Below are 12,507 nucleotides of genomic sequence, written 5' to 3'. Positions count from 1 at the left end.
AATCGGCCATCAAAAGGGTGGGCAGTATGTAAGCCCCGTCTCAAGGTAGGCAGTTTTTGGGTGGTTGGGCACAGTGGGGGAGTTCCCGGGTAGACCAAGGGGCAGGGCTTAAATGTCCTAATTTTTTGTAGTTCTTTCCCTTTAATTACTATCTTTTAATGTTGTGAGCTAGTGATATTACAGTTTCTAGGACTAGTACCCAGTAGAGGGTTTAACCTTACTGCATTCCTGAGTGGTTGACACAGGACATGCCTACTGTATAATGGGCATTCTGAGGAGGAAGGCCACTGGACTAGGTATAAAGGAGAGATACAGGTAACAGAGCTTTAAGCTCCAAGAAAGACATCTGGAAAATAAAATGTCTGTGGCTACATCTCTTTGTATTTCACCATGTTGTGTGTTGTCCATGTGCCATATTGTGAGCGGGCTGAGGAGGAGCTTGCCTATGGATTGCAGGTTAAGTGATTGTTTGTTTACTCTGTATATAATCTGTCAGTATATATCCTTTATCACTGTTTAGTAAACTTTTTATTCCATTGGCCTTTCTTAGCCTATTTTATTCCCGTATCCTAGAATCCACTGTAAAAGATTTAGCAGTAACCTTCAACACATCTTGTCAACATGTATGAAAAAACAGTTCATGCACTTAATTAGAACTCTCTGCCACTGGTCATATGAGGTAGAAGAACAATACTACTTGGGTTAAAGCACTGGACAAAGCTTATAGGCCTATATAACAAACTGAAATCAGTGTCCTTCCCCACACCTCAAATATCAGACATATCCATGTTGTTGAAACATAAATGAGTGCTGTAAGTTTTATGCACATGGCTGCAGAAGGCATTAATGGAAACATTTGGGGGAAAAGATGATTTTACTCACTAGCTAAAACTGAATTTTTTAATTTTGGCTGGAAGAATAGGCCTTATGTTATCTTTAAGTATTTGGGTAAGTATATCTACATGTCTATGATGTCTCTATCAAGGCCTTGTTATTCTAAGAGAAGCATCACGTATTAATGCTGATGGAAAATAGTCTAAGTTTATTATTAACTTCTGAAAAAAATATTTTTTGCTCAAATGCCTTTTTTACCCTGCTAGATACATCACATGTTTTATGCCACAAAATGTAACAAACCCAAAATACGCGCTCTTTCTGTCTGTCTATCTATCTAGTAGCTGAGAGCTAAACTTGACACTTTCGTAGGCCTCAGTTGTTAAACTAGTCTAGCAGAAAAAATGTCCACAGCAACCAATCACAGTTCAGATATTGAGGATAGGCCATCCCAGAGAATCCCTTTAACTGATGAATTTACATCTAAACTGCTACGTACTGCTGTATAATGTCCTCCATGCTCTGTGTATGGGCAGATATGATTACAACTAGTCTACACTCACTAGCTGAAAAGATAGAAATACAGAAGGAAAACTCCTCAAAATGCCATAAGTTATATAATGGAGACAAATAGTGTCATTCCTCATGCAAAGACATGACACAGACACGGCAGCTTATTCTGAAGAATTACCATAAGCGAGCATGCCCTGATTCTGTATTTTCCCCATACATTTCTGGGTGTGCTGTATTACACCACCATACAACTTGGAGGTTTAATGAAGCCATCATACAGTCGTTAGCATGAGGCCTGGAGTAAGACACTGACTTACAGGGTAGCCATGCAGACAGTATTTTAGAGATTTTTCAGCAGTAGGTATATATGTGTATAAAGTTACAAAAGGTTAACTGGACCAGCTATTATTACAAGAAAAATTGTAAACAGCACAAACGATACCAGTTTCCAGATTTTACATAATTATATAAGTAACACAGAAAACACATTTATACAAATATATTAAAGTCATTTCCTGCTTTGTCATGCTACCAAGATAATATACAATTTGTGGAGGTTTACCCCATAACAAGAACAGATACCAAGTTCAAAAATTGCATGATTATATACTGATCACGTTTCAAACAAACCAAATGTATAAACAAGTGAATGGACACATAGTATAATACGGTCACCTTTCAAAAATAGAAATTGAGATCAATAATTAAACAGGACGCTCAATGTCAAAGATGCAAATTAAAACCACATACTGTGTGCACGTTGTAGAGAAACTTGTGGATAAAGTACAGGGTGCAATACTTGCTATGACAACAAGCTTCAACACCTAAACATTCAATAGTGGAATAAATGAAACCATTGGTGTCCACTCTACATGAAGAGTTTGCACCATAGTTAGCAGCAAGTACAGGGCATTGAAATGCATACACAGATTTTTTACATATATACTATATTTTCCCACCTTGATTTTCATACATTGTCTAGTACTCACCTTCCTGTAATTTATATTTACTAGTTTGCTTTCCACTTCTGTGACATTTATCACAAATTTGCTGTTAGCATTTTGTCAATGGTAACACTTCCCCTATGACTTATGGCACCCTTATTCTCAGATCCTAGTAACTGACAAGTGGGTACCTGGACTAATTCTCCCCACCTCTTATTTATGATAGATGAGTTAAACACAAGTTCCTTTATGTACCAAAACACTTATTTTCTTAATCTTCTGGAGACAGGCCACTGCTTCTTAATTTCCCTGTCATCTCTAGGATATTATTCTAGACCAGTCCATCACCAGCCTTCCCATGTACAGGAACACTTCATCCACAGCTCACTATTCCAGAGACCATTCATTCCTTATTTCTCCTATATACCAGACCACTCAATCTCTAGCTCTCCTAATGTCCCTTAACCATTCATTCCCATACTCTCCAGACTTGTGCCAGATTTCTTCTCCTCATGCTTTCCTAAAGTGCCAGACTCCTTCTCCTCATGCTTTTATAATATACCAAATTCTGATGTTTTCCCAAAGTCCTGGATCACTCATTCACATGCACTTCCTATGTGCCATAAAATTCATTCCCATGCTCTCCTAGTGTGCCAGACTACTCCTGCTCAAGTATTCCCAATGTGCCAGACTACTTCATCCCATGCTTTCCTAATGTGCCAGAACTCTCATACCCATGCTCTCCTAGTGTGCCAGACCACTACTTCCCACGCTTTCTTAATGTGCCAGACTACTCTTCCAATGTATTTACTCTACGTTTTAACTAAACTCACTAAAGCAAGTAAAGTGATAAACTCAGTTCCTAACCCACTTTTTAATACCATAGACACAAACAGAAGAAGGCTCTCAAAAAAAAAAAAAACACCTGCCCCAAGAGAACTGGAACTCCCACACAAAGCATCTAAAAAGGCTTGACGCGTTTCATCAAAAGACTCATCGGGAGCAAGGTTAAAGAGCATGTGGTGGGGTGATAGTAACTAACGCTGCCACACTAGTGTTCTGTGACAGCATATCCGGCACTATCTGCTGTCACAGAACACCAGTGAGTCTTTTGATAAAATGCGTCAAGCCTTTTTAGACGCTGTATGTGGGAGTTCCAGTTCTCTTGGGGCAGGTGGTTAGGTTTTGAGAGCCTTCTTCTGGGTTGGTCATCAGTATCAATTGACCAAATACCCTGGGCATTTTGGTATTGTCAGTTCTTGATAGCTGGTTATATTCCAGCGAGTGCGAGTTACTGGCCATCAGGCTTTTCAGATCTATCTTTTTATACCACCTACCCAGCTTCCTTGTATATCCGCACCAATCATCCAATCTGGGCTACCAGTCCCAGTCGGTACTTCAGGCAATACTGTTTTGCTGTGCATTTTTTTCTTATTTATGTTAGTTGTGAATTGTGATATATTTCCCCCGTTTTTAATTACGTATTAATAAAGTATATTCATTTTAGCTCCTCTACTCTATCCGTGATACTGCCTAGAGTACCCCAAATATTGCATATTTTTACTCCATATGCCTGTTTTTCATATCAGCACTTTCTCTGCCCTGTTCTCAACATTACTGCATCCTGACTGGGTGTTTACATTCAGGACTTCCTGTTTTCATCAGCTTCCTGTTAGGTTTTCTAACTAAAACCAGCATTTTTTGCTTTGCAATGAGTCACAGGGCTTAATACACTTAATATGAAGATGGGAGGTGAAGCGGCCATGGCTACTGCAAAGGGAACTGTGTGGCAGGCGGTGCAAGCCCTGAGAAACATTACACAGCAAAGAATGCTGGGTGTGGTTAGAAAACCCAACAGCAAGCTGATGAAAACAGGAAGTCCTGCATGTAAACATCCAGACAGGATGCAGTGATGTTGAGAACAGAAAAGGAAAGAGCTGACATGAAAAACAAAAATTATGCAATGTTTGGGGTACTGAATGCAGATTTAAAAAATGTGTTATGGTACTGGAGGACCACATTAATGTACACTGTGTGCTGCCTATGAACTGTACTGATGTGCATTGATGAGGCCATAAAATAATGCATACACAGATATCAATCAGTGTATAGTAATGCATTTAAAAAAAAAATAAGTTAATGAAGATGCTTTTCCCATGTGAAGAAGTTTAAGGCGATGTCCCAAAAATCTAGAATGTTGCTGTTAGATCACACAAATCATAACAATTTTTCAATAAGAATAACTTTTTTAAATTGTCTAGTGTCCAGATACTGCTGCTACCTACTCATTATTGTGCAGGGTAGAATCAGTGCTCTAGTAGCGACTTCTTCTCACCACCTGACACCTGACATTAGGTGAATGTTCTGAGAGAGAATCAAAGGAACACCAGGAGGGACAATAACAAGTATGTAACAGCAAGATCCAGACACAAGACAGTTTTTTTTAATGATTCTAATTGGGGAAAAAAAAGAGAAATATAATATTTAAAGGGGTTGTCTAGTTGTTCAGGTATAGTTCTGTCGCCAGAAGTCAGTGCCAAAACTAAACAGCACTGTCAACCTTGTAGTTGGGGGCACTTGTTAATACTGCACTGCTCCCACTTACTTGAATGGAAGCTGCACAGTAACCTCTGCTACAAGGTTGACAATGCTCTTTAGTTTTGGCACCAACTTCCAGCTATGGCGCTACAACCAAACAGCCCATCGTCAGGGGTGCAGGGTGTTGGACCCACACCGATCAGCTAGTGACAGCCTATCCTGAGGCTGGATAACCGCTTTAATTACAGGATAACCCTTTACAGAGGCTTAAAGGGCTAGAAAAACTGGTATTCAGTACAGTCCTATTCAAGTGAAGGCCAGTGTGTCGGTAGGTTGAAGAAGTTACTATGTAATTCTTTGGTGTATTCTATTTTTGAAATGAATTCGCTATACAGTATATCTCCATTAAACAGGGATCAGTGATCCCTACCTGTGCTCCAACATTCACTGTCCTTTAGGTTGCATTCAAATGACCGTACATATTTTGCTGTCTGCAAAAAGTGGATCTGCAAAAAATACAGATGACATCCATGTTGCATCTGTTTTTTTTGCACACTAATTGTCACAATGCATATTCTTGTCTGCAAAACGGAGAAGAATAGGACATGCTCTATCTTTTTTGCGGGGCTGTGGAACAGACATACGGTGTGCCGTCTGCATTTTTTTAGACCGAATTGAAATGAATGGGTCCACATCCAATCCGCAAAAAAATGTGGATTGGATGTGGAGCAAAAATACGGCTGTGTAAATGGGGCCTTACTCTGTTACATGCAGAATACACCAATGTTGACTGGACCCCACATGGGCACAAAACACTGGAGGGTACCTAACATGTGACGCTAAGCACTGTGACAGTATTGCTCATGTCATATAATTAGTAGCAAACTATAAAGATCCATAGCACCATCCATGAATTCACTCCCACCACTGAACTTGCACTGGATTGCCAACCATTGACTGATCAGTATAAATGACTACACATTGGCACATTGCTAGTAATAACTCGCTGCTACCAAGTTGGACCAGTGTGCTACAGCAGATGAGATATTGCATATAATCTGCCAACTATTCTGGAGGTAATGAGATAATCAAGAGTCCATAATAAGCACAATTACTGGATTATAGAGTTCTGTTAATACATAGCCCATAGCTATCTACTAGTAGCAGATACACATCAGTTAATCAAAATTTGTGAACTGAATTGGTACCTATGTGTAAATGGCAATGCATTCTGCGTAGGTTCAGCCCTTGGTTCAAAATTTTGCGTCACTTCAGGGGTTGTTCTTTCATCATCTGTTCCGTTAATGCTTTCGGGTGTTAAAGGAGACTGAATATCCCCTCCAGCAGATTCCTTGAAAGGAAAATACAAACCATTAGTACCAAGTAAGGAAATGTAACACTGATAAATATATACACAAACTGGTTATCAAAACTGGTTTAAATGTCCATAGCAACCAATCACATTCCACCTTTCATTTTTCAGAACTCCTTTAGAAAATGAAAGGTGTAATCTGATTGGTTGCTATGGGCAACTAAACCAGTTTTCCTTTACACCAGTTTGGGTAATTCTTCCCCATAGATTCTATGCCAGTTTATGAATGAATGTTAACAAATTGATTAGGAGGTTATATATTCCATTTCTTTAGCTCTCCTCTGCTACCAGCTGATCACAGGAGAGTGACGGTTACTGCCTGGAACTGTTAGGCCCACACTCTGGGTGGATTATGGATCCATGTGGTAGAGATCTGTAATACGGTGCCTATAGATCTGAGACTGCTACTGGCCTACAGGACAGTATCCATGAGAACAGGGGCGGATTGGCCATAGACCCTACAGGGAAATTTCCCGATGGGCCGATGCCCATAGGACCACCTAAACCTTACTCTTGGCCAAAAGCAAGGTACATAAAGATCTTATGCTCTCAGCATTAATTCATTTAGATAGTATTTTGTGCTACACTGTGGTATCTGGGGCCACTGTTCTTTTTTTTTCCAGGGCCACTTGAAGTTCCGTGTCCACCCCTGCATGGGAAGAAATATTTATGCCATATTATAAAGGAGGTCTTCCACTGGGAGCATTAAAGGGGTTGTCTCACTTCAGTAAATGGCATTCATCATGTAGAGAAAGTTACTACAAGGCTCTTACTAATATATTGTGATTGTCCATATTGCCTTCTTGCTGGCTGGATTCATTTCTCCATCACATTATATTCTGCTTGTCTCCATGGTTACTGCAATCCAGCAGTGGTGGTCGTACTTGCACACTATAGGGCCACGTAATAGCCCCCACTCAGTTTGGGTTTCTCAGAAACAGGCATTCCACCAAACATATACGTCAGGCTATAGCAGCCACTGTCTATATACAAAATCCCTCCTCCTCGAGCTCATTGCTGTTGACAGAATCAAGCTGGTACCTGTCTCACAAAACAATGGACTCCACTCCCTGCCCATCCCAGTGTTTCAGGGAACACCTTAGGACTGCCCACCTTCACCCCTATTGTTGAACCTCTCAATAGTCCTCCTCTATAGACAACTTGCAACTGATAACCTCCTTTCAAGGGATTCAAATAGGTCATCGTCATCTAAAATGGTAAGCATTTTTATTATTATTACACATTTCCTACTTCCTCCCTCAAAAACATCCTAAAGACATACACCAATATGGCTCCCTGTAAGGCTTATGGATCAGTTAAGTTGAACGCCTTGCTTTTGAGACTAACCTGGTCCTCCAGCTATGCCTTCAGGTGAAATTTCTATCATATTCATACCTGGGAGTACAGATCACAAGGAACCCGTCTCATCTGTATAAACTCAACATTGGCCCCTGTTTATCCCACCTAAAGTGTCAACTTCTGTCTTGGAAGAACTTCACATAATTTTTGTTTTTTGGGAAGGACCAATCTGTTTTTCACAAATTCCTCTATCCCCTCCAGTCACTCCATGGTTTTTTTTTTTTAATCAAAAGATATCAAAAGGATCAACTCATTATTTTGTGGTTTTAAATGGAATAACAGATGACTTTGTTTGAGTCTTTGATTTCCCAACAACATTGAGCCAAAGGAGGCATCAGTTTCCCTTAAAAAGAATTATTAATCTAAGATGGACCGCTAGATTATATAGGATATTGTTTTGATTGCCACTTAGATCAGCAGTTTTCACCTAAGATCTCACTCACTTGTCTCCTGCACATCCTTTACTCTTCCCTCCCTGCAGACTTCAGGACTAATCCTCTCATTATAACAGCATGGAAAACATGGGCTAAAGGAGGGTTTACACTGCACGATGTTACAGCTGATTGTCAGGAAGGAAGCTTTCTTTCCCAACAGTCGGCCGCTCGTTCACTGAAGGAGACTGCAGATTTACATGCAGCGATCTGGACAAGGGATCGCTATTGGTTACCTACGTCCCCATACAGAATCATTGTTTCTGGGCAGTAGATCACTGTTTAGACAGCATGGTCTGGTGCCCAGAAATGATGACTGATGTGCCTGCACAAACCACAAGCGGTTCACTAGTTCATCGGGTGATCGGCGGCACATTTAGTTGGGCAGATTGTCAGGAACGAGCGTTCGCAGGAACAGTCGTTGCGGACAATCTGTCCAAAAATCGGTCAGGCTAAATCCACCTTTAGACTAGAGAAAACCTATGCTTAAATTCTAGATGCTCATTACTGTAGACAAAATCCTTTACCGTCCGCATTGGTTTAATGACATCAGATTAAGACATGATATTGTAGGACTGTAGATATTGTAGTTATGCCTAGAAAATAACAAGGCAAGTGTCGAACAAGGACTGGGACTTGGGACTCCTTCCTGCATCTAACACCACTACATCAACTTCACCTCAAACTAATAACTACTGTAGGTATTACAACTGTTCCAGGCATTACTGGACTTCCAGTCCCCTTCTATCAACTTCCGGATGGAGAGGGTCACGTGTGTTGCTGCAGCCAATGACTGGTCTCAGTGGCGACATTTCTCCAAGCAGCACATGAGCCAACAGTGACATGCCACTTGGGGACACTGAGGCAGATAACTTTGACCGGACTACGTACAGGACAGTGCGGCTCGGGCCTGGAGAAGGCCAGGAAGTGGTGAGTACAGTAAGCACTAGCAGTGCCATAGTCACTGAACCCCACATATCCTGCATACTAGTGAGTGTTTCCATAATTTAAGCACTCACCAGTATTTGCTTTATAAGATGCATCTTATAAAGCGAAAAATATGGTAACTGATTTACAATATACTTATTTTTCACGTTTTACCTACAAAATAGGCAACGGAAGGGTGCCTATAGCGCTTTGGAATCCGTACACTCGTACACCGCTGACCCTATTGAAGCCCTACTGTGCCAAGTTGATTTGGTTTAAAGGAAGTTTTAACTGAATATACATATGCCTCTCTAAATCATAGGTGCACATGGCTCTGTCTTAGAATATGCTTACCTTATGAATTATTTCTCCAGCACCAATCCTCTATTTCAATTGGAAACCAGTGACATGACTTCCTCACAGATGCCTCATACATGGCCGTGGTAGCCCTCCACCACTCATCAATGAAAACAGAGGACTTATGATGGCAGCTTAATGGGGTTTTCACACAAACACTTTAAAACAACATGACAGGCTAAGCACAAATTGTTTCTGGATTCCCTCTGACCTTACCTTGTATTGCAGGAGACCTGTGTAACAAGTGGAAACTTTAGCTACTTTATAGAAAATACTGGAGAACTGTAAAAAAAATCTATTTAATATCAGGCCATTACATGACTTCTAAGTGATGAAGTGATACAGTACATAAGGGCTCTAGGGCAGGGGGTGGTGGGGGTTTATATTCTTTATGGTTTCTTTCTAGCCGTGCAGCCTGGCACACTACATAGGGTGTAATTTAAAAAAATGCTTTTAGGCAAAATAATCAAATAACAAACAAACTAATAAGCGAGATGGAATTAGAAATGAACAAAATTGTGCAGTGAGAATCTGGGGGTATAAAAAGGTGCTATGGCATGGCAAATGGTGGTCAGCAGAATTCCTATGACTTTCATAATACGGACCTATTGGGAGGTATGCCACCATATAGGCTCTGTGCATAGTCTTTTTCATGCATCTGTGGCCTTGCAAGGAGTTAAATAAAAACTGGGTCTGCATCAGTAATTGTCATACCCCTTGCGGCAGTGATGTCCCATTCGCACCAGCTGCTGTATGCCTTGCATACTGCTGAGGCCAGCGATTGGCTGCATGGTGACCTGGTGTGTACAGGATGTCATCACTGCAGCCAGGAAGATGACATCAACACTGCAGGACCAGAACATGACACTGGAAGCAGCATGGAAGAAAAGGGACGGGTAGGACTTTTTGTTGTTGTTATTTTATGACATTTACTGCTGCTGCCTGGGTTTTCATTTATCTTGGACATACAAAATAAAAGTCTTGTAAAATTCCAAAATTTCTAACACAAAACTGCCACAAAACCTGGAATCTCCTAAAATCAGAAGCAGAAGATTGAATAGAAAGCATCAACAGTGAAACTCCTCTAATAATAAAGTATAGGGAATGTACAATTTAAAGGCTATGGATACCTATGGAGGCATTTTATTTTAATTACTATTGCATTTTAATCATTTTGGGCTAAAATAATTTTTTCACTTTATCTTTATAAAAAAAAAATAATAATTATGAACAGTTTTTCTTTTACATCTAGCAGGCTTTCTGTTTTACAATGAATCCTTCAGGGAGCTACACTGACTACTGGATGTGTAGCCCTTATCTCTGAACTCCTGGCAGCTCATAAACACTGGTTATAGCTAAATTCTTATCAGTCTGATGAGTTTAGCAGTGTTTTAGGCCAGGTTCACATCAGCGTTATTGAATAACGGAACCTATAATGGAATATAATGGAATTCTAGGACAGAATGCAAAATGGAAGCCTTTAAGAGGCATTCTGTTTTGCTCCGTCCTAATACATGTCTACGGGGGCACATAACGGTTCCATTTGTTTCTGTTATACATGACGGAAAAAACAGTCCTGTCGAAAGGACAATTTTTTCCTTCATGTATAACGGAAACAAACTGAACCGTCATGTGCCCCCATAGACATGTGCTAGGACGGAGCAAAACGGAATGCCTCTTAAAGGCTTCCATTTTGCATTCTGTCCTATAACTCTGTTATAACGGAACCTATAACGGAATTCAATAACGCCGATGTGAACCTGGCCTAAGCTGAGTTCATATCACCGTTTAGCTTTCAGTTATTCTGATCCGCCAGAAGAAGAGAAAGAAAAACAGGATCCTGTTGCATCAGTTGTCATCCGTTTGAGTAATTTCCATCTGAAATCCGTTTTTTTTGTATAAAAAAAGTACTGCACGCAGGATTTTTTTTCCCTGTCTAAAAAAAAAAAAGCATCTCAGACGGAAATGGCTCAAACAGATGACAACTGATGCAACAGGACCCGTTTTTTTTTTTTTACAGGATCCTGTTTTTTCCCCTCTCTCTCTCTTCTTCTGACGGATCAGAAAAACGGAAAGCTAAACAGTGATGTGAACTCAGCCTTAGGAAAGTTCAGACAAGGACTACTGATCGAGCCGTCAAAGCAGTTCTCTGACGGATTCAATGTAAAACAGAAAACCTGCTAATCTGCAAAAACATTTAAAGCTGTAAAAGAAAAACTGTTAAAAATTTGTAATAAACACCAATTGGAAAAATTATTTTTAACCCAAAATGCATGGAATGCAATAATGAAAAATTTCCCCAAAGGTGTCAATTTTCCTGGAGGTTATCTGCCCTGATACCTAAGTTTTATATACTTTTCTAGTGTCTTATTAACAACGGCTAATAGTCCAACACCCATCAGGGCCCAACATCATATAAATTGAATTTGACTTTATATCTTTATTTTCAGTAATAATACGGTACCGTCTGATTTCGAAGATAACCTTGAAGTGGGTTATTTCCAAAATGTCACCTTGCAAAGAACTGTTTCTCTTGTAAAATAAACCGGCAGTGCATGGATAATCCAGCAGCATGGCTTAGTTTCAGCAATGTAATGTCCGTTCTGAGCATGAATAGCATGTCCCTCTAAACAAGAGAACCCAAATAAATGGGACTGATATCTACATAATTGGATTAGAATTTTGTGTCAGCAGGCTCTCAATCTCTCATCTCTCGGTGGAGATGGCTAAGCCATGCCAACTGTGATTACAGCTTTTTTTCCCAGCCAAACTGGACACCTGTTTTGCAAAAACTGGACCATCACCAATTCCTTACTCCACAGGAAATGACCAGATGTCAGATGCAAATGTCCTTCAATCAAATCCACTAAGCTGGTGAGTGGAGAAACCATTAGGACAACCTTAAATAGAACAGAAGTACCAGACACAGGATGTTCTTGTTCCTTTCAGTGCAGAGAGGAGACATTTGGTGGAGCATACTGTAGATCAGATTTATCGTATAACAGCATGATGTTGGATCACATATCAAACATGGATATAATGAATTTCATATTTGTCAACATATTCCAACATCACTTGTGCCAGAGGATTCTATATACAAACTAAGCACTGCAGAATATAGTAGCGCTATATAAGTTAAAAAAATAAATACATTAACCATTTAGTATGGCGCCACCTGCTGCCTGTTCTTTACTTTATTTCGCTGTCCACTTCACTGAGGTGGACGCATATG

General features: G+C 40.1%; 1 protein-coding gene across 5 annotated transcripts in view; it reads right to left on the bottom strand.

The window, feature by feature from the left end:
• Nucleotides 1–12,507, bottom strand: part of HOMER1 (homer scaffold protein 1) — a 135,581-nt gene that overhangs the window by 62,842 nt on the left and 60,232 nt on the right. For all 5 annotated transcript variants that reach the window (XM_040421380.1, XM_040421384.1, XM_040421382.1 and 2 more), the window contains one exon: nt 6,038–6,180. In XM_040421380.1, coding sequence (XP_040277314.1) covers nt 6,038–6,180 — 143 coding nt within the window. The remainder of the gene's footprint in view (nt 1–6,037; nt 6,181–12,507) is intronic.

The sequence above is a fragment of the Bufo bufo genome, chromosome 2 (genome assembly GCF_905171765.1).
Source record: "Bufo bufo chromosome 2, aBufBuf1.1, whole genome shotgun sequence".
NCBI lineage: Eukaryota > Metazoa > Chordata > Amphibia > Anura > Bufonidae > Bufo > Bufo bufo.
Note: the sequence above shows the minus strand (reverse complement) of the source record. Positions and strands in the feature narration are given on the sequence as shown.